This window comes from Schistocerca cancellata, chromosome 2 (genome assembly GCF_023864275.1).
Source record: "Schistocerca cancellata isolate TAMUIC-IGC-003103 chromosome 2, iqSchCanc2.1, whole genome shotgun sequence".
Taxonomy (NCBI): domain Eukaryota; kingdom Metazoa; phylum Arthropoda; class Insecta; order Orthoptera; family Acrididae; genus Schistocerca; species Schistocerca cancellata.
In genome coordinates this window covers 699568316-699590416 of record NC_064627.1, presented here as the reverse complement: position 1 = coordinate 699590416, position 22101 = coordinate 699568316, and the positions used below count along the sequence as shown (strand labels likewise).

The following is a 22101-nucleotide window of genomic DNA, read 5'->3' as shown; positions in this document are numbered from 1 at the left end:
TAATCTGAACGAACCATTGGACAGTGATATTGAAGACATAAGTGGAAGCGACAGTGACTATGAAATTAGTGAACATGAAACTGGAAGTGATGAAAGTGATGATGGAGACAGTAACAACGAACAATCTGGAACTAATTATATCTATGGAAGAAACAGATTCAAGTGGTCAACAACACCCAGCATACGTGGAAGAACCTCTCAAACCAACATCATTGCTCCAATTCACTTTCCTGGCATACGTAATGCAGCTAGACAGGTAACAGAAAAGACCCCTCTAGCATTTTGGGAACTACTTTTCAGCAAAGAAATGATTGCAGAGGTAGTACTCAGAACCAATGAAAAGATTATGTCATTGCCACCTGAGTCAAAAAAGAATTCTTTTTCAAATCTAACAGACAGTACTGAAATAAAAGCTGTCATAGGTCTTTGTTATTTGTGGGGAGCCTTCAAGTCAAACAACGAAGATCTGAATGGTTTATATGCTACAAACGGCACTGGTAGACCAATTTTTAGGGCAACTATGCCCTTGAAACGTTTGCTGTTTTTATTACGTTGCCTTCGTTTTGATGATGCAGCAACCCGTGACGCAAGGAAACTCACAGATAAACTGTACCACATCTCTTGGCTCTTCAATTCATTGATAGAAGCTTGTCAAGAAAACTATTCAGTCGGAGAGTACGTCACTGTTGACGAAATGCTTGTAGGATTCCGTGGTAGATGTCCATTTAGGATGTACATTCCATCCAAGCCACGGAAATACGGTATAAAAATATTTATTCTAGCTGATGCCAAAATGCACTACTGTTTGAATGCAGAGATATATTCGGGAAAATCAGCTGTAGCCATCCCGCGCCGTGTCCTCTTACCAACAGCTGTTGTCATGCGGTTGGTTGAACCAATCAAGGGAAGTAACAGAAATGTGACAGGGGACAACTGGTTCTCAAGTGTGGAGTTGGTCAATGAGTTGTCGAACTGTAATTTGACTTATATTGGCACCATGAGAAAGAACAAGGCTGAGCTACCACCAAGCTTTTCAACAGCAAAGGGCAGAAATGTGTCTTCTTCAATCTACGGATACTCTGGTTCTGTAACAATACTTTCACACGTCCCCAAAAAGAACAAGGTTGTCAACCTGATATCGACAATGCACCATGGAGAATGTATGGTGGAAAATAAGCCTGAAATAATCCATGACTACAATAAAACAAAAGGTGGAGTTGACGCACTTGACGAAAAGACGCATAATTACACGACTTCTAGAAGAACAAGGCGGTGGCCTATGGCAGTCTTCTACACTATGCTAGATATAGCAGGTGTAAATGCTTTTGTTTTGTACCATGGGAAAGAAGATACTGATGATGTGACACGCAGAGAATTCCTCATTGAACTAGGTACACAACTCATAAGTGATTGTATGAAAAGAAGATTGGATTCTCCATTTTTGAGAAAAGATATCCGAAATTCCATTTGTGATATTCTAGGCATGACCCCCTCCAAGGCATCAGGAACATCCCAGGTTCACAGTGAAGCTGGTGCTACTAAATCGAAGAGGAAAAGATGCTCAGTGTGCCCATCTAAAAAAGACAGGAAAGCATCCCGGGCGTGTGCCAGATGTCGAACACCATTATGTTTGGAATGTTCCACTGCTTTATGTCCAAACTGTTTCGGTAGTCTGGATGAATGAAATAACTGAAATGGACTGGTGAAGATGCTGTATAATTGAAACCTAATATTTTGTCATAATTTCTGCTATTTTCAAAGATCACATAGTCATTTAGCTGAGAAATGTACTAAAATTTATCCAAAAGTTGTGCCTGCAGAAATTTTTATATTGATTTTGAACTTTTCTTCTGGCTTACTGTTGTGAAGCATAGTACATTTTGTGTTTAAACGTGAAGTTTCAGTTGTCTATCTTACTATTTGTAACTGATGTGCAGGACTTTCCAAAAGTATATTTTTCACATTTCGTATTTTATGCAGTTTATTGTCCTTTTTTGTAACATCTTTAAGGTATGACCATAAATGAGGAATGTGGTTTTAAAACATTAGTAACAAAACATTAATAAAAGTTTCATATTTAAATTTCATTTAAATGTGTTTTTTTTACCAAAATATACTCAAAACTTGGGTGGGTCCCGAGGACCCAGATGTACCTTATGTGTTACAATTTATAGGTGTACCAGTTACGGGTTAAAGATGACATGCAAGTAACTCTTCACCAAGTTGTAGTAATTAAGTTGCGAGATAATTCAGTGAAGTAGTTTGTGTAGTACTCAACAGGAATTTCTTATGATCTTCAGCAACAAATAAAGTTATTTACTCGCGTATCTCTGCCCATTTTCAGTGTAGTATGATGTTCCTACGTAAAGAAAAATTCGAGTAGTGTAGAATCAGTTTTCCTTAAATCACTGAGCTATAACTGTTTTTCAAGCAATGCCACGGGTTTGACTTCGGTTTTAACGTAAAATTTACTGAAAAAAGATAGCGCTTGTTTTACGAGTACCGAAATATAGCGAGAAGTATAACTAAAAACGGAAATTATATGAAAACTGTCTTTGTATGAGTCGTATGTTGGCGTTCTAAGACGATGACATACATATTCATACAACCATTTACTGCGCCTGCAAATTATCGTTGTGAACCAATAATCTGTGCAGTTTCATTTAATTACCCTAGCGTAGTTTGACACTGATGGTGAAGGAAATCGGCCATAACCCAGTCAAAGGAAAAATCACGGCATTCCTCTGGAGTGTTTCGGGGAAATCCTGAATACACACACCTAGAAGGGTGGATGGAAATTGCTCCTCCGTCTTTCTGAATGCGAGTCCAGCGCCTCGACTATGTCCATTTCTCGCTAGTTTTGGCTGAATGTATTCGCCTGTGAAAGAAGCAGTGCCAGCTCCTGTCCCTGACCATGGGCCGAGTCCTAATGCGGCTTACAGGCCCGCCTGAATAGGCAGTTCTGCCTTCCAATGCCACCCAACAGTGATACAGGCGTTTCGTCACCTGAGAAGTTGTTAGCCACGTCTAACCTTGGACGGGAATGAAAGCAACTTGTCCGCTTACGCACGCATTGAGCAGCAAAACAGGCAATCAATTTCGCGCAACGGGCTACTTCCGCCAGTTGCTGCGTCGAGAAACTCAGCTGCCGGGCGACAGCCACAAACGGGTTTCTGAGCTTCTGTAGAGGCTTAGACAGTACTGGTTTCTGGTATCGTTTTTCGTGATTTGCCGTCGACGAGCGTAAAATATATGACACAATGACGAACTCGAAAATAAATCACAAGGTTTTTTGAAGCCAACACGTGGATCAAAAGGGGTAAGAAAAGTTTTAGCATTTCCCGGATCAATAACATATCCAGAAAATGTTATTTAGAAACGCAAAATATATTTTAATGCTCGAAGGGGTGTTTGCGTATACGCTGTATTCGTATGACTTATTAGTACTCGCGATATGAACACAAACTGAACATCTAAACAAAGTACCTACATAATGAATTTGAAAATTTCAGAGATGAAAATATAAAAATGATTCCTTTGGAAAGGACACCAAGAAAAGAAAACTGTTCCAAGTAATTTATCAAGAGAATATTTTTAACAATGCAGTTGTTTAAGGTGTGATATTAGTTATGAGCCCGATAATGAAATACAGAAATTGGCGTTGGGGTTCGGGAGTATATACGGGACGTAGCTTTTTTAACAAGCTACTTACGAAAAACACAATTACGTTAGCCTGAATTATGAGTTACGAGCTACACATGAGAACACAGTAATATCTAATTACAAGGAGTGAGATCTGTAAATAGATAAACGGATATCCAAAATTAGTGTATCTGACAGACGGGGTAATACCAAAAGAGAGCTGAACATCCATAGTTTGACAACCAAAAGAATGGGTAAGAAAGGAACTGTAAAAATAGAACTACTCCCTCCTCGTCCCCTCCCCTCCATCAAACAAAAACTCAGAGGCAGCACATGAATAACGCTTCTATTCGGAAATAGTTTTGATCATTTAACCGTAGATACACTGTACAAAAAAGTGTCATTTTTACGCATAAGTTTGAAATTAGACGCAAAGGTGTTTACAACCATCCTGTGTAACGGTGCAAAAGCATGGCGCCCTGCGGCATCACCCTTGGGTTCAGCGACGCGTTGAACAGGAGGGTGCCGACACATGTGAGAAAAAGGCCGCGGCTCAGAACTGTAAGATAGATTAATGAGGTCACATGGCCACCAAATTTCGCCGCAATTCTGCCCAACGCCATCGTGGATATGTCACGCGCTGGGAAGGTCGTCACACCCCCGCTTATCCACATTTTACCTCTTCTTTTGACGCTTCTGCGATGGAGGTCAGATCTGTACACCCAGCGTTGAAATCACTCGGCTTTCTTATGGATGGCCATATCAACCAACTGGTACAGATAACTACCAGAAATAATGTAAGATGTTGTGCAGCCATTATTCAGTACAGTAATGAACCACATTTAGCTTGTATGTATTGGAGTTGGGGTTCAGTGTGGAATGGGTAAAATACAACCCTGAATGTTTTCCAGAGGAATTTTATGCAGTTCTTCACTGAAGTGCAGCATATTTCAGTCAATATAACGTCGGAGAAATTCTGCTCTTAAGCCAACCTCTGTGTTCTGTAATGTTGAAGCTGAGTGATAATGCGAACCTCAACAAGTGCTGGAATCCATCTTCTTTAGAAAAAGCATCTGTAGCGTAGGATGCACCTGGTCACCTGAACTCTCCAACACAAAATCCTCGCCCGTTGTTCGTCAATTGACAAAAGAAATACCCAGAAAGCGCTTCTGCTGTCGTCACGCACACACATCCACGTTTACGAGAGCGGCACAATAACGAAACCTGCTCTGTTACTGGAAAGAACATGCAATGAGACTCCTCGTGTGTCTCACAATGCCTGCCTTGAAGCAACGCCAGTTCGTGTTCCTTGATCTCGGCACTATACACGTCGGGTTAGTCGTTATTGTAGGTGGTGTGGGGTACAGATAATTGCACTCCGCGCAAGGCTGCCAAGTTACGGACACTTGCAAGCGCCGCTGTTGCTCCATTTGACCACGTTCCAACAATTGAATGTCAGAGAGGTCTGCCATTCAGTTTCACTACAGCTGGCCAGTTGCAAGGACGAATATGTGATACAGTGCTTAGCATACTGCAGACTAAGTTCCTTTACTACATTGAAATCAGCAGTCACAGCGCTCGAATTATAAAAGACTGCGTACCTAGCAAAAGATGTGTACCGCCTGTCATGCTAGCCTTACACTTTATCGTCTACTTTATCTTCACTTCAGGAAAGTGGTGTATGTCCGTTGCAGTACTCAACGTTCTCTTGGTAAATTGCAAATGTTTCGTTTACTGCAATTATGTGTCCGGATTTTAACAACTGCAACTAAATCGTGAGTAGAAAGATCGTAATGTCAGGGTCAGTGCGGAGACCAATATCTTTTCGTAGAAGTCGTGTTTAGTATCCGAATAATTTCGCGTAGTTACAAAATTTTGAACAATTTTTGGTATATAGTTTCCTGTAAGATCAACTCGCTGCGACATCTCTAGTTCATTGCAAATACCAGAACTGACTAGACACCTAGGCGCAAATATTAATTGCATTAAGTAGTCATTCTTATGTGAATACCACGGTTCCGTGAAAAACACGTTGCTAACGCTCCTATATCTTCTGCAAAACTTACTAATACTTTAGTACACTGTGGAAACCGTCAGGGCTACTATTATTACATTTCGTATATCTAAAGGTAATTTGCGTGTGTAAGTCAAACTGTGATTTATATTTGAAAAAAAAAATATGGTTACGAATCCACTCACTGAAATTCGCAGGAGTTTTAATTAAAATAGTTCATTAGCAAGTATACATAGCTCCGAACCTAGAAACACGGATCGAAAAGTTGATATAAATCGAACAGAAGTTATTGTACATCGCTGCAAGTGAGTCGGTGATACTGTACTGGAGTTATATTTCTAAACGAGGAATTATTTCAGACTATTTCCTCTACACGAACAGGACCTAGACCCTACCCCAAGCATTTCGCGTGCGACGTCTCTCTGCAAAAATTCTGCATGGAAACTATAACAAACTGTGTGTTGTGTTTCAAGCGGTAATGAGGAACCAGTCAAGCATTTGTTTAGGCATGCATGGTAAACAGTCTGTTAATCACACTCCCTGAGGAACCTAACCAGGTACTGTACCTAATCAGGTGCCAAGTTATGATCTCTATGTGGATTGCCTCCCTGACTCGCAAGGCAGCGCGCTGCATTACACTATGAGGAAAGTCATGTGTTTCTAGGCACACTGTTGTCTAGGTACGATACTATTTCCTACCTCTCCTACCTTCTCTATAGTAATAATAATAATAATAATAATAATAATAATAAATGTTATCTTGCTGATGTTTCTGGAAGAATTATCTTCCAACATTATGTCGGTTATGATAGTGACACATAGAGTTATGTGGAGCAGGAATTCCCAAACTATTCCTCTGATGAAACATTTTGAGAATTCTGGTCAAAATTTAAAAAAAAGCGCCATATTATTGGCAATATTTTGCGGAACATTAATCCATGTCATGCGGAACACGGACACAGTTTGGAAAACCCTGATGCAGAGACTCTAAACTCTGCCAATGATTTAGGATACGCCTTTGCCGTACAGCAGCCGCGGCTTACCTTTCGAGGCGGTTGCCCAGCACCTGGGACTGGTCGTTCTCCAGAGGCGTGTACAGGTCGTGTTCCTCCAGCTCGCGCCGGTAGCCCTTCCACAGCAGTTTCCTGGTCCACCTGCCAAGTCACAAACGTGTCAAAGTGTCAGCCAAAACTAGGCGTCTTCTAGTTGTGAGGTACCTTACTGAATAACACAATATCCGCAATGGAGTCTTGTCGTTTGCTCAACAAAATTAAATTTAAATTAGCTCTCTAGCTCCTTTCGGCGGCGCTCTTTCATGAACAGCCATTAATCACTTATTTGCTGAGATCTTAATTATCTTCAGTAGCTGGTGTATTACTTTCATAAATTAAGCCTAGGTGACTCCCAGTACTATGGTCGTGTTGCAGTTATACGAAGGCAGCCTGAGAAACTCTCATCCTGACAATGGGAAGTATTTTGTTTTGTTCTAACGAAAGTAGACTTATCTGTCCAAGTACTCTCGTTTTACGTCAATAGGTTTTGTCCTACTGTTTTCCAGTGAGAACGTTACATCTTTGAAACGTCATTCTGGGACGTCTGCAGAATACCACATTCAATGGAATCAAAACATTTTACGTAATAGGTGGATTCCAGGGGATATCAAATTTTGTGAACAAGGGGGATGTTACAAGAATTGTACTTCAAGTATCTCAGTTTTCTCATTGTCCATTTACCCTTGTGTACCAGAGAATGGTTCTTCTGAAAGATCAATATTTTTTTCTTTTGGACTCCTGCGAATACAGACGTATTCTTTCACCCAGTAGGTGCAGAAACCTCACATAATATTTCGCAGATCTGTTTTACCCTTGCGAAGGTAACAGGTGAGGAGTTTATTTTTGCATCTAGCTGTAACATTTCCGGCAGACGGAATAGACTTTGACTTTCATAGTACAGTCCGCGCATTGTTTTGATTCTCCGGTGTAAAACAGGTGGGTTTCTCATTTAAAATGCGCGACCACTACTGACATATTAATCTTCGCATTTTCTCTGATCACCTATCAATAACTGTGGCACCCATCTAGCATAAAGCTTTCTCACAATCAATACACCCTACTCCATCCGATATGGCTCTGACGTTAACAATTTTATACACGTTTAATCTGATACCACAAGATTATTCCGCACGTCAAAGTGACACTTTCTTTACAATGTTGTACAACATGCACCAATGTAACAAAAGCATAATCTCAATGTCATGCCATCTCTGTGTCAGGTCGAGAACTGATTATTCAACTTGCCCTCGTAAGAAGTTACGCAACATACGGCGTATTAATAACAGAAGTGTTCGTGTTTTGCGGAGAGGAACTCAATCCAATAGCGAGGAAATAGTTCGGGATTGAGCGATCGTCGCAGCAGTTGCTCTTCAATGCATGTCGTAGTGTCACAAAGGGAACGTTAAGACGAATAATAGGGAACATAGCCTGGTGAAAGATTTGGATGTAAGCTCATTGAAAAAACTGCTGAAATTATTGATATGCACTATGCAACGTTTGATGAAACTACAAAGATATAATTTATTTTTTCCGCTTTAATTTAATCCTTTTAGCAGACACTGTATTCTAATCGTGAATATTCACAGGACCGATAGTTCAACAGCCTTGCATAGATGCTGAAGTATTTCTTATTCACTGAGTTCTAGATATCTCAAGAGATTCATGATCTGTTTTATAAGTTTGGCTGTCGGGAACGCTAGATAATATATAGTAAAGAAAATACAGCTTTTACTCACCAGAGGAACAACTTGGAGATCGGATTGGCAGTCGCTTTAGGGTTTGGGTTATGCTGTTTCTTGTTCGCCTCCATAGTTCACTCTTATACTCTCTGCAACAATAAGAGAAAATAATACTTAGTTGAAGAAGCGGTCACAACTGTAGCTTTCCTACTTACTCACATTTAATCATAATTATCAGAGAAAGTATCACCATTGGCTTGATTCGTTATGTGTCGCTTCACTCGGGATGTGAAGGAGAAAGGATGATATTTATGAATCGCAGAATCATCTCGATTGAGGACGGTTTTCGTACTGGTTTCCGCATTAATATTAGGAAATAAATCACATCTCAGAATCACTAACTTTAGAATATATAGTGGCTAGTACCATTGCATAGGACGAATGCTTTTGTAGCTCCCTCATTGGGTACTAATACCAATTTATAATTCCACCATTTTACCAAAATTTTTCTTTGCAAAGGTCGTAATAGTTTTCTGATCGGTTTTGTCTTGCGCAGCGTAGCTATAAAATACAAAAAAATGGTTCAAATGGCTCTGAGCACTATGGGACTTAACTTCTGAGGTCATCAGTCCCATAGAACTTAGAACTACTTAAACCTAACTAACCTAAGAACATCACACACATCCATGCCCGAGGTAGGATTCGAACCTGCGACCGTAGCGGTCGCGCGGTTCCAGACTGTAGCGCCTAGAGCCGCTCGGCCACTCCGGCCGGCAATAAAATACACTCCTGGAAATGGAAAAAAGAACACATTGACACCGGTGTGTCAGACCCACCATACTTGCTCCAGACACTGCGAGAGGGCTGTACAAGCAATGATCACACGCACGGCACAGCGGACACACCAGGAACCGCGGTGTTGGCCGTCGAATGGCGCTAGCTGCGCAGCATTTGTGCACCGCCGCCGTCAGTGTCAGCCAGTTTGCCGTGGCATACGGAGCTCCATCGCAGTCTTTAACACTGGTAGAATGCCGCGACAGCGTGGACGTGAACCGTATGTGCAGTTGACGGACTTTGAGCGAGGGCGTATAGTGGCCATGCGGGAGGCCGGGTGGACGTACCGCCGAATTGCTCAACACGTGGGGCGTGAGGTCTCCACAGTACATCGATGTTGTCGCCAGTGGTCGGCGGAAGGTGCACGTGCCCGTCGACCTGGGACCGGACCGCAGCGACGCACGGATGCACGCCAAGACCGTAGGATCCTACGCAGTGCCGTAGGGGACCGCACCGCCACTTCCCAGCAAATTAGGGACACTGTTGCTCCTGGGGTATCGGCGAGGACCATTCGCAACCGTCTCCATGAAGCTGGGCTACGGTCCCGCACACCGTTAGGCCGTCTTCCGCTCACGCCCCAACATCGTGCAGCCCGCCTCCAGTGGTGTCGCGACAGGCGTGAATGGAGGGACGAATGGAGACGTGTCGTCTTCAGCGATGAGAGTCGCTTCTGCCTTGGTGCCAATGATGGTCGTATGCGTGTTTGGCGCCGTGCAGGTGAGCGCCACAATCAGGACTGCATACGACCGAGGCACACAGGGCCAACACCCGGCATCATGGTGTGGGGAGCGATCTCCTACACTGACCGTACACCACTGGTGATCGTCGAGGGGACACTGAATAGTGCACGGTACATCCAAACCGTCATCGAACCCATCGTTCTACCATTCCTAGACCGGCAAGAGAACTTGCTGTTCCAACAGGACAATGCACGTCCGCATGTATCCCGTGCCACCCAACGTGCTCTAGAAGGTGTAAGTCAACTACCCTGGCCAGCAAGATCTCCGGATCTGTCCCCTATTGAGCATGTTTGGGACTGGATGAAGCGTCGTCTCACGCGGTCTGCACGTCCAGCACGAACGCTGGTCCAACTGAGGCGCCAGGTGGAAATGGCATGGCAAGCCGTTCCACAGGACTACATCCAGCATCTCTAGGATCGTCTCCATGGGAGAATAGCAGCCTGCATTGCTGCGAAAGGTGGGTATACACTGTACTAGTGCCGACATTGTGCATGCTCTGTTGCCTGTGTCTATGTGCCTGTGGTTCTGTCAGTGTGATCATGTGATGTATCTGACCCCAGGAATGTGTCAATAAAGTTTCCCCTTCCTGGGACAATCAATTCACGGTGTTCTTATTTCAATTTCCAGGAGTGTACAATCATCCTGCTGTCAAGGAACATGCATGTGTAATAAAAAATATCCTTCAACAGCGTGGGAGCAGATTTAGCAACTTTTAGACTTTATTAAGCAATAATTCATTAAAAATAATGTGTGTAATACTACTGTCCACGTTATAATGACTAATATAACTGAAATTGGCACTGAAAAATACAGCTACTTCTGGCTAGGGCAAGGAAGTGGAAGACAGAAGATTCTGGTGAACTCATGTATTAACTTTGGAGTCCTCTCCCGTCGACGACGACCCCGTGGAGCTTGAATATAAACTTGGATCAGACAAGGAAACCGAATGACTCCTTGTCGAAGGCATCATCCCAACGTTCGCGTTATTGCTGTTCGGAACACTCACAGTAAATGTAAATTTGGATAGCCGAATGGAAACAGGGCCCCACTCCGCCCCACTCTTCCCCAGCTGAATACTAATTTAATATTGCTCTTAGGCGGGCACAATAAGTGGGAGGATCTAAGCAGACCTTTCCCTTCGTCAAAGAACAGATTTTTATAGGAGTATTCAATTTCAAAGATTACAGTTATTAAAGAATGAGAGCGAAATGATAGTTCATCGAAATGGAAGCAAAGAGAACATTGTTTCAACTGAGAAATACAACAATCATGTAACATACAATTTCGCATAAACAATTCGTAACCCTCGTCTATGGATCTCGTTGGGAACTATTTCCTCGTTTTTGGTGCCCCAGGAACTCGTGGAGCAATGTAATTGAATGCTCCAAAAATGTAATCTCTTATCATAATTTATCAGTATCCCGACGATATATCATGTATTCTTCGTGGAATATTCCTATCGACAATAGAACTGAACACATAAAGTGATGTAACAAAATTGTACGGATGTTTTTCGCAAAAGGTTTTGTTGTAGGTGTAGTAGCACTGGAAATAAAAAGAGCAGCAATGTGTTATGAACTGCAAATTTGCATGTCCCAAAAGTGTTAAATTTAGAAATGAAAAGGTGCTGAGAAACGTTATACTCCTTTAAGATAAGAAATCGGAACGCTCTTCATAGACCACTTTGTACTTTGTAACTGTAATTCCCACGTAATCGCTCACCCAGCGATGATACAGCAAAGAACTACGCTAGCTGAAAAAAAAAAAAAATCGCAACACGAAGGAGTTGTGGGACATAAACTAAAGTTGGCAGGCTACTTTCTGTATCTAAAAGATGATGTCTATTAAAATTTCGCGCCAGTCGCATTACAGTGGAGCTAGTAGCGCCACAATGAGGATGCAAATCAACTGTGCTTTAAATACACGCTGTAACGGTCGTGAGCGTTAGTTATCTTTGAGGCTGAACGAGGTGAGCTAATGTTACTTAAAGAATGCCGTTAAGGTAAGAAATATGCCATTATCAACTCCTCACTGAGTTTGAACGAGGTCGTGTGATAGGGCTACGAGAAGCTGGATGCTCCTTCTGTGACGTTGCAGAAAGACTTTGCAAAAATGTAGCCGCTGTACACGATTTGTGGCAGCGGTGGTCACGGGAATGTACGGTGGCAAGAAGGCCAGGCTCTAGATGGGCACTGGCACTAACAAGAGGGAATACCATCGTGATCGGCGCAAAGCTCTGGCGCATCGTACTGCATCTGCAACAGCAATTTGAGCAGTAATTGGCGCCACAGTGGCACAACAAACTGTTTCAAATCGGTTACTTCAAGGACAGCTGCGGGCCAGACGCCCTGTGGCGTGCATTCAAAATGGTTCTAATGGCTCTGAGCACTATGGGACTCAACATCTTAGGTCATAAGTCCCCTAGAACTTAGAACTACTTAAACCTAACTAACCTAAGGACAACACACACACCCATGCCCGAGGCAGGATTCGAACCTGCGACCGTAGCAGCCTCGCGGCTCCGGACTGCAGCGCCAGAGCCGCACGGCCACCGCGGCCGGCGTGCATTCAACTGACGCCAAACCAACACCATTTGCAACTTCATTAGTGTCAAGCGAGAGCTCGTTTGAGGGCAGCGTGGAGGACTGTTGTGTTTTCTGAAGGAAGCTGGTCATACCTCGGTGCCAGTGATGGCCGTGTTTTGGTTAGAGGAGACCAGCTGACGACCTGCAGCCAACCTGTCTGCGTCCTAGACACACACGACCTACAGCTGTAGTTACGGTCTTGGGTGCGATTTACTTTGACACCAAGAGCACTCTTGAGATTATGCCACTCACATTTGACTGCAAATTTGTACTTCATTCTGATGATTCAACCTGTTGTGCTACCATTCATGGACAGCATTCCATCATAACGCTCTCTAACATACCCCGTTGTATCGCAACGTGCTCAACAGAGTGTCGACATGTTGCCTTGGCCTGCTCGATCACTAGATCAGTCTCCAATCGAGCAAATAAGGGACATCAGCAGACGACAACTTCAGCGTTATCCACAAGCACAATTAACCGCCCCTTCTCCGTGTCTTCAATCCCGCGTGCACGCGGGAGTCGCATGAAGAGAAGGGACCTGTGTTAGTAGTTACGATCACAGGGTAAGGGAACAACTGGAACATATTTTCGCGCCAGAATATATTTGGAGTAGCGGAGGCTCGGACTGTTTCGGATGACACGGCGTTGAACTCGTATTATCGTTTGGGTCTCGGCCGGGAGACGCCTCGCAGGAGGCGCTGTCGCTGCAGCCAAGGCCTCACCCATTACGCAATTAGACGGCGCTTTGTGCCTTCGGACCTCTCGTTAGCAGCTGCAACACAAAGTCGCCGGTCGGCACCTCTCCCTGACCTCTGTAGGACAAGGCGTAGTAGCCCATGGCGGCATTCGCAACTCGCGTGATACGGCAGAACCACATTGAGGAGAGGAAGCCCTGCTCTTGGCTCTGAGAACTATGGGACTTAACATCTGTGGTCATCAGTCCCCTAGAACTTAGAACAACTTAAACCTAACTAACCTAAGGACATCACACACATCCATGCCCGAAGCAGGATTCGAACCTGCGACCGTAGCGGTCGCGCGGTTCCAGACTGAAGCGCCTAGAACCGCTTGGCCACACCAGCCGGCGAAGCCCTGCTCTTCTTGGATACACAGAGGAGGGGGTGGCACATTGTGTCTGGAGGTCCACACACACACACACACACACACATACACACACACACACACACACACACACACAAATAAACGCACAGTTCACTTATCATGTGAGACGACGAAACCTGGCTCTAATATTTATTTATGCAAATATTTTATCTGGCAAAAGTAAGGCCTTCAGGTCCTCTCTTACACCTAATAAGACATTCGTAGAGAGTTAGCAATTCCATACATATATATAGCGCTTGAGCAATATAAAATGATAATGGCAATAAAATGAAAAATCGCAATAGTAACCGACCTGACATAACATTGACCAATAAAATTAAGTGAGCCACTTTCCTCATAGTCATCGTCCCTGTGATAATATTGTAGTCCGGTGATATCTCAAAACGAACTGTGAAGAATCTATAGGATCGAAAGCTGCTTTCTTCGCTCGGTTGTAAACTGCAGAAGGTAGTCGTACTAAACAGTTGCAGAATAGTTCGTAAAGTCGTTGGTGAGTAAAGTTGTCTTGGTGATAACGTGTTATTTAACCCGATATCATTATATCAAAGTCATGGAAAAATGAATGAACCAGTTATTACTAATAATATGAATATATGGAATTTTAAAGAGTCATTCCTGTTAGTATTATATTAATTAATTTCCTCATTACGTTCTTGTCAAGTGTGAGCTATAACATCTGAAAAAAAAATGTATGGCAGAAGTACAAATGGAATCAAAAGTGAAGAAGGCGTAACTGCCAGAGGAAGTGCCAGCAACAATAGGGTAAGGTCAGAGATGGAAGGAAGGATAGAAAAATAGATAAGGGTGAGAAAAGCATGGCTTGTGTTGACAGCATTACAGGCACTGGTTCACACTCGAACAGAAGGAAAACTTCTGGGACACGTTCAGAGGGAAGCTGTGCCGAAAATAACGGTTTAAACTTCATTGTTTTATGGCCACGTTGCAACGAACTGTACTGTAGTCAGAAAATCTGTAGCCTTCAGAAAGTCAGTTACGGCCGTTCTCCGATTGTTGATATCTGTAGTGCTCGACTTTCGAAAAGTCAGGAAAAATGTGGTTTAAGGATGAGGAAGCAACAGACTGTGTCCTATGGAAGAGAACCGTTCCGGCAGTTGCCTTAAGCGATTTAGAGTATCCACGTCAAAACGGAAACCCGGTGATATGCGAGGCCAGTGAATCTCTAGAATCTTTCACTCGCACATGTGGAAACTGCTGTCCCAAGTCACGAAAAGGCTGTAATCTTCCTTCCAAGATTATGTCCCCCATAGATGTCTCTTTCATCACGACAGCGCTAAAGCAAATCCCTCAAAAGTTATCAACTGTTCAGGCGTGGCAGGCTTAAAAATTTTTTATCATTCTCTGTGATCTTGTGACATACCTGTTTGCGAAATGACAATTCGATCACATGATCTGATGCTTGGATTTTACGTGTAAAGACCTGGCTTGATGGTAGTGCACAAAGAATGAAAAACTGAAATAAAACAGTGTTGCGGAACATCCGAAGTGCTTTCTCTGTTATGGTAGGTAGGGAGCTACTGTATATGTTCAAGTCCCCACGTTTACAAATATTTGCGGCAGGTTATTCTTATTAATTATGACGAACAATGATCACAGTCAGTTGCATTCGGTGAGCTTTTAAAATTTAGTGATATTGTACCCTACATGCTACTTTCAGTTCCGTGTATCATCCGCGACGATACTAATTACGGTGAAATTTCTATACTTTCAAAATTAACAAAAACCTGGATATTGTTGTACATCGGAATGTCGCAACTAAAGAAGGCAAGCAACAAGCAACCAGAAACTTGGGTATCGAGGGATTTTCTCCTCTAAAACTTAATATTAGCGGAAGCGAAAAGCTTTCTAAACAGTTCCTAATGTGCTGTTAAGTTTCTTTTTTATTTATTTATTAGCTTTTGGTGCGTGCACATATAGCCATCTCAATAGTGAAACGTCAATTATGACGATACGAACGCGAGGGCAACACAACATCCAGTTCCGGAGCGGCGAAAATCTCCGAATCGTCCAGGCCCCTTCGGTTAGCAGTGCTGGCAAGTTCAGGAGGGTGCATTAAAAGTAAGGAATGGTAGCAGGAAAAATAGAACGAAAATATACTACCTAAGACACGATGCATATGTTTAATGAACTGGTTCCAAACGTTGACCTACAACGAACAAGGGACTTCTGAAACGTAGCTATTGGAACACTGCATTGTATTGGCGTAGACACATGAAATATTTGGTGCTTGGTGCTACGCAAACGTGTTAGACAGAAATAAATAGTTAGTCTTGTCCAAATATGATTTAGCATATCAGTTTTACTGCACATATTAATTACCAATCTGAAATTTTGCAAAAATTTCATTAAGTGGTTGTATATTCTATCATCGTTACTCAGATATTATTCTCATTTACAAGTATGTACCTTGAAGACCGATGGACAAGAAAACGCACACGCCGAACTCCAGTCTGAAAGGAACAGGAGATACGGGTAGAATATTTTAAATGATAACAAAGATTGGGATACGTCGCACTTACTAGTAAGCGCACTGGTTTGTGATGGGCTTGCTGAGCGCTCGGTTACTTAACGACAGCTACTGAGAAGGGAACTTAAATATTTTTGTACTGCGATGAATATGGAACGACAGCGAGATTCGGATTCTGCAGCGATGGGACTGGGAAACTCCACAGCGGAAGCAAAATAAAAGCTGTATAATCCGAGATTTACGTGGATCCATGTGATGAATTTACTGGATACAACGGGAAGCAGCGTTTCGCAACTGCTCATACAAGAAAAGGAAGATCAGATTACAGCTATAAAATAATGAGAAATGGTATGCAGGAGAGGTTATTATCTGGTGCAGCATGACACGGAACGATATAGTTTGGGGTATATCGGATTCCTTATGAAGCTCGACTTACCTGGCCTGGTAGTGCGAGGCAGTGCAGAGGTGTCTGTGGAGCGCACTGATACTGGCGGGGAGCTCGCTGGCACTGTGTGTGTCTGCTGGGGAGGGGACGGCGGTCCACAGCGCAAGGACGCCTCTTGTTTGGCGTTCTCCCTCATGAGGCGTAATGGATGCAAGGGCACCGCGCAGGGGGGTATACGCCGGAACACCCAGATTCAACCGTCGTTTGAGACTAATTCGAATCTGTTTACGAAACAGGATGTCCTGTAAGATAGGCTATTAGAGCGAGACCCGAACAGTACTTGCAGCTTTCGATCAAGGTGACATACCGATCCGATGTGACTATGGGCGTAAGGCTATATTCTCGTTTTCAGTTTAAAAAAATAATAAACAAGCAAGGGGGCTATTATGCCATATGACGACACAGCACACTCCGTGATGGCTCTGTTACTCTGTAATAGACGTCGGTGTAGCTGAGCAGGATTTTCTTGTGCTTAATACGAATATTTTCTTTATTAACAGATCCATTAAGATGGCAATAGACTTCGTCAGACAACTTTGTAACAAATTCACTGACGTCATTTATCTTTTCAAGCATTCGTTCCGAAACTGTCGTCGCATTACGTGATCATTGGGTTTCTTTCCCTGGACTATCTAAACTTTTGGAGTCTGTAATTAAGACCTGTACCAATATTTGTCGAAATACTTGAATTGTGCAACTGTGAAGAGGACACAGGGCGACGGATTGAACGGTGTGGGCTTCTTATGACACAGCCCGAACAGCTTCGATATTGTCTGGAATACGAATGGTTGTCAGACGCCCTGGAGGATCCTTTTCTATTACTGAACCTGTTCCTCAAAATTACATTCCCACGTATTAAATACATGTGCTGATAGAAAGTGATCGTGGCGTCTTAAATTGAAATGATGGCAAAATTCTTTATGGGCAGCCTCCACATTGGCGTTATTTTTGTAAAAATCTGTGATGGAAAAAGCACGTTGCGCACCACTCTGTGCTAACTAAATGTGGGGATGGTGTGAACTGGTTTCTGTGTGTTACTTAATGTTACCAATCACCCAGGGCTGCCAACACTAATTTCAAAATGTCTCATTTCTCTGAACCATCCTTTATAAAGATAAATCAAACTAAATGCAATTACTCTGTAACGAATGTCTGCAGACTACGGTCCGTGAGCAACCTCTAAAATTTTGTCGCTTGAGTTCATGTTTACCGTATATAAGCAGAACATTAGGATAATTTCGAGGAAGTTGTGTTCGTTGTGACGTTCCCATGTTTTTGTTAAATATATCTAGACATACCAATTCTTTAGTAATAAACAGAGAAAGTTCTGCATGAACGTCATAGGATTTGCATTATACCTTTATCAGCTGCACCTCTATGATAAGGACCCGTATTTATCCCCTTGTCACGCCCACAGTGATGCGAATTCATTGTGTCTTCACCCTAAAAATCTTTACATCGTTCGTCCGCTTCGCAGAACAGCAGAGAAAGTGACTCTTACGACTATTCTGTGAAGTCCCGGGCAAGTTGCCTGTGGTGTGTCAAGCACGGTACATCACGAGCAGAATGAAAACAACATTCGAGTTACGAGCGACCTGGGCGTTGTTAACTATTCTAATGCTGTTACGTGTTGAGGGGGAAAAGGCCAATTGTGTTTCGCAGTACAAGAACAGCGCTGCGTTTCTAAACAAAGCAGTAGTGCAATGAATGTGTTTTCTTCGTAAGAAGGTCCCCTCCCAAGAAGCACACTTATCAGGAACAATGCCGTTCCGTCGGAAATGTCAGACGGCAAGTAATAGCCATGCGTGATTGCGGCTGCTATTTTCATGTCGTACAGACATATAAACTGCTTGACCACTCATTTTCACTACAGACATTGTTGACTATCACAAACTGTTATTATGTAGAAAATACAGGACTATTCAGTAAATTCAACTACACAGAATGATTGCCTGGTTATTCAACATGCAGAAAACTGTAATATTTGGCGTTTCACGCTGCAGAAATCATGACCACGCCACTGACGACTTCAGCTTGTCTAAGACAGGGGTAGCAAGGAAACCGCTTATGTTACCTCTATTGCAATGCTGTTAGACCTTACGAATCTGTGTGTAGCTGGATTAACATTTATAGTGATCACATGAACAACAGAAAGCTTCGATGCTCTCAGGGTTGGTTGAAAAATCTAAACTGTAAAGGAATCAAAGAAAGAAGCCGATTGTTAGTTATGTAGAATAAATTTGCTCACATAATTTTGATCTCTTGATATCAGGAAGTAACCTACGATGTATTACAGGTTCCTATATTCCCATATAAGAACGTGGAAAGCACAGAAGAGAGAACACATCAACTTTGAGAAACTGAAAGACAAGGGAAATTGTGAAAAATATGAGAATGCATATTGTGAAATCATGATGCAAGGGCAGGAAACGGAATGCACTGAAAGAAGATGGGGTTGTTTTAAAAATGGGATAAAAAAGGCAGCTGAGGAAACGCTTGAAGTCAAGGAGAGGAAAAAAGTAAAGAAAGGATGGGCAACACCAGATATGATAACCAAGATGGATGATCGCAGGAAATGGAAAACTGTAAACACAGAAGAAAATGGCTGGTTCAAATGGCTCTGTGGTCATCAGTCCCCTAGAACATAGAACTACTTAAACCTTACTACCCTAAGGACATCACACACATCCATGCCCGAGGCAGGATTTGAACCTGCGACCGTAGCGGTCACGCGGTTCCAGACTGAAGCGCCTAGAACCGCACGGCCACACCGGCCGGCTAAACACAGAAGAAGGGAAGCGCAACTACTGAAGGTTAAATAATGAATTGAGAAGAGAGACAGAAAAAGCAAAGGAGAAATGGCTGACAGAAAAGTGTGAAAGTGTGATAAGATAGAGAAATTATAGAAAGAAGGAAAATATGATTTGATGTACAAAGAAGCAATGGATTTGACATTCAGGGAAAAGAGAAACAACAATGGACTAAAGGAAGTAGAGGCAACAGACGGCAAAATGGTGAGAGAGCCTCAAGAAATAATGAGAAGATGCGAAGAAATTATAGAATGGCTATACGCTGCAGACAGCTGACCAAGTGAAGAAGAGCTTGGAATAGAAGAAGAAGAAGATAAAGTTGCAGGTGATGACAAACGAAATGCAATACCAACTAGTGAGATTGAAGCATCTGTGAAGGAGATGAAAAATGGAAAGGCAATGGGAATTGACGAGATTCCTGCGGAACTGTTAAATTCTTTGGAGACAGAAGGGAAAAGACAGGGGATTGAATTGTGTAATCAAATATACATGACAGCCTGAGGGAAAAGAGAGTGGATTGAATTGTGTAATCAAATATACATGACAGCTGATATCACATGCAGCCAAACTCTTGCTGAGGACGCCTAACAGAAGTCTATATGGAAAGCTGAATTACATAATAGGGGATGAACAGTTTGGTTTCAGGCGAGGAGTGGGAACTAGAGATGCCATTGGGCTACTGAGAGTGACAGGGGAGAGGTACATGGAGAAGAAAAGCGAGGTGTATGTTGTGTTCATTGATCTTGTGTCAGATGGAACAAACTGATGGAAATCCTAAGGAAACATGGAGTTGACTGGAGGGATAGATGGCCATTTAGAAATTTATATTTGAACCAGAGAGCAAGAATAAGAATAGGAGGTGTGATGAGTGAATGAATTGAACTGGAAAGAGGTGTAAGACAAGGTGGTTGTTTATCACCAACACTGTTCAATATCTATCTGGAGGAAATTATTAATGAAAGTTTTGATGGAAGGAGAGGAGTTCGTATAGGGGGTCGGAGAGTGGAGTGTATACGATTTGCAGACGACATGGTTGTGATGGCAGAGTGTGCAAAAGAGATGGAACAAATGTTAGATGACCTAAACGCAAAATTACGAGGGCAGTTCAATAAGTAATGCAACACATTTTTTTTCTGAAACAGGGGTTGTTTTATTCAGCATTGAAATACACCAGGTTATTCCCCAATCTGTTAGCTACACAACACTATTTTTCAACGTAATCTCCATTCAATGCTACTGCCCTACGCCACCTTGAAATGAGGGCCTGTATGCCTGCACGGTACCATTCCACTGGTCGATGTCGGAGCCAACGTCGTACTGCATCAATAACTTCTTCATCATCCGCGTAGTGCCTCCCACGGATTGCGTCCTTCATTGGGCCAAACATATGGAAATCAGACGGTGCGAGATCGGGGCTGTAGGGTGCATGAGGAAGAACAGTCCACTGAAGTTTTGTGAGCTCCTCTCGGGTGCGAAGACTTGTGTGAGGTCTTGCGTTGTCACGAAGAAGGAGAAGTTCGTTCAGATTTTTGTGCCTACGAACACGCTGAAGTCGTTTCTTCAATTTCTGAAGAGTAGCACAATACACTTCAGAGTTGATCGTTTGACCATGGGGAAGGACATCGAACAGAATAACCCCTTCAGCGTCCCAGAAGACTGTAACCATGACTTTACAGGCTGATGGTATGGCTTTAAACTTTTTCTTGGTAGGGGAGTGGGTGTGGCGCCACTCTATTGATTGCCGTTTTGTTTCAGGTTCGAAGTGATGAACCCATGTTTCATCGCCTGTAACAATCTTTGACAAGAAATTGTCACCCTCAGCCACATGACGAGCAAGCAATTCCGCACAGATGCTTCTCCTTTGCTCTTTATGGTGTTCGGTTAGACAACGAGGGACCCAGCGGGAACGCTCTTTATGGTGTTCGGTTAGACAACGAGGGACCCAGCGGGAACAAACCTTTGAATATCCCAACTGGTGAACAATTGTGACAGCACTACCAACAGAGATGTCAAGTTGAGCACTGAGTTGTTTGATGGTGATCCGTCGATCATCTCGAACGAGTGTGTTCGCACGCTCCGCCATTGCAGGAGTCACAGCTGTGCACGGCCGGCCCGCACGCGGGAGATCAGACAGTCTTGCTTGACCTTGTGGCGATGATGACACACGCTTTGCCCAACGACTCACCGTGCTTTTGTCCACTGCCAGATCACCGTAGACATTCTGCAAGCGCCTATGAATATCTGAGATGCCCTGGTTTTCCGCCAAAAGAAACTCTATCACTGCCCGTTGTTTGCAACGCACATCCGTTACAGACGCCATTTTAACAGCTCCGTACAGCGCTACCACCTGTCGGAAGTCAATGAAACTGTACGAGACGAAGCGGGAATGTTTGAAAATATTCCACAAGAAATTTCCGGTTTTTTTAACCAAAATTGGCCGAGAAAAAAAATGTGTTGCATTACTTATTGAACTGCCCTCGTAGAAGAATATGGAATGAAGATTAACAAGAAGAAAACGAAAAGCATGATAATGGGAGGAAAGGGGAGAAAATGCCGTATGAAAATAGGCAATAGGAAATAGAGCAAGTGAATAACTTCAATCACGTGGGAAGTGTGATAATGGATGATATGTATTGCTCAACAGAAATTACGAAAAGAATTACAATGGCAAAAGAAGGATTCAAGAGGAA

The 22101-nt window shown here is 43.0% G+C and overlaps 1 protein-coding gene across 2 annotated transcripts in view; it reads right to left on the bottom strand.

The window, feature by feature from the left end:
- The window catches only part of LOC126162478 (ATP-binding cassette sub-family C member 4-like), a 290715-nt gene that overhangs the window by 122308 nt on the left and 146306 nt on the right, over positions 1 to 22101 (bottom strand). For both annotated transcript variants that reach the window (XM_049919019.1, XM_049919020.1), the window contains 2 exons: positions 8445 to 8536; positions 6700 to 6810 (listed from right to left, as the gene is read on the bottom strand). In XM_049919019.1, the coding sequence (XP_049774976.1) occupies positions 6700 to 6810; positions 8445 to 8518 (185 nt within the window). In that variant the 5' untranslated portion in view covers positions 8519 to 8536. The remainder of the gene's footprint in view (positions 1 to 6699; positions 6811 to 8444; positions 8537 to 22101) is intronic.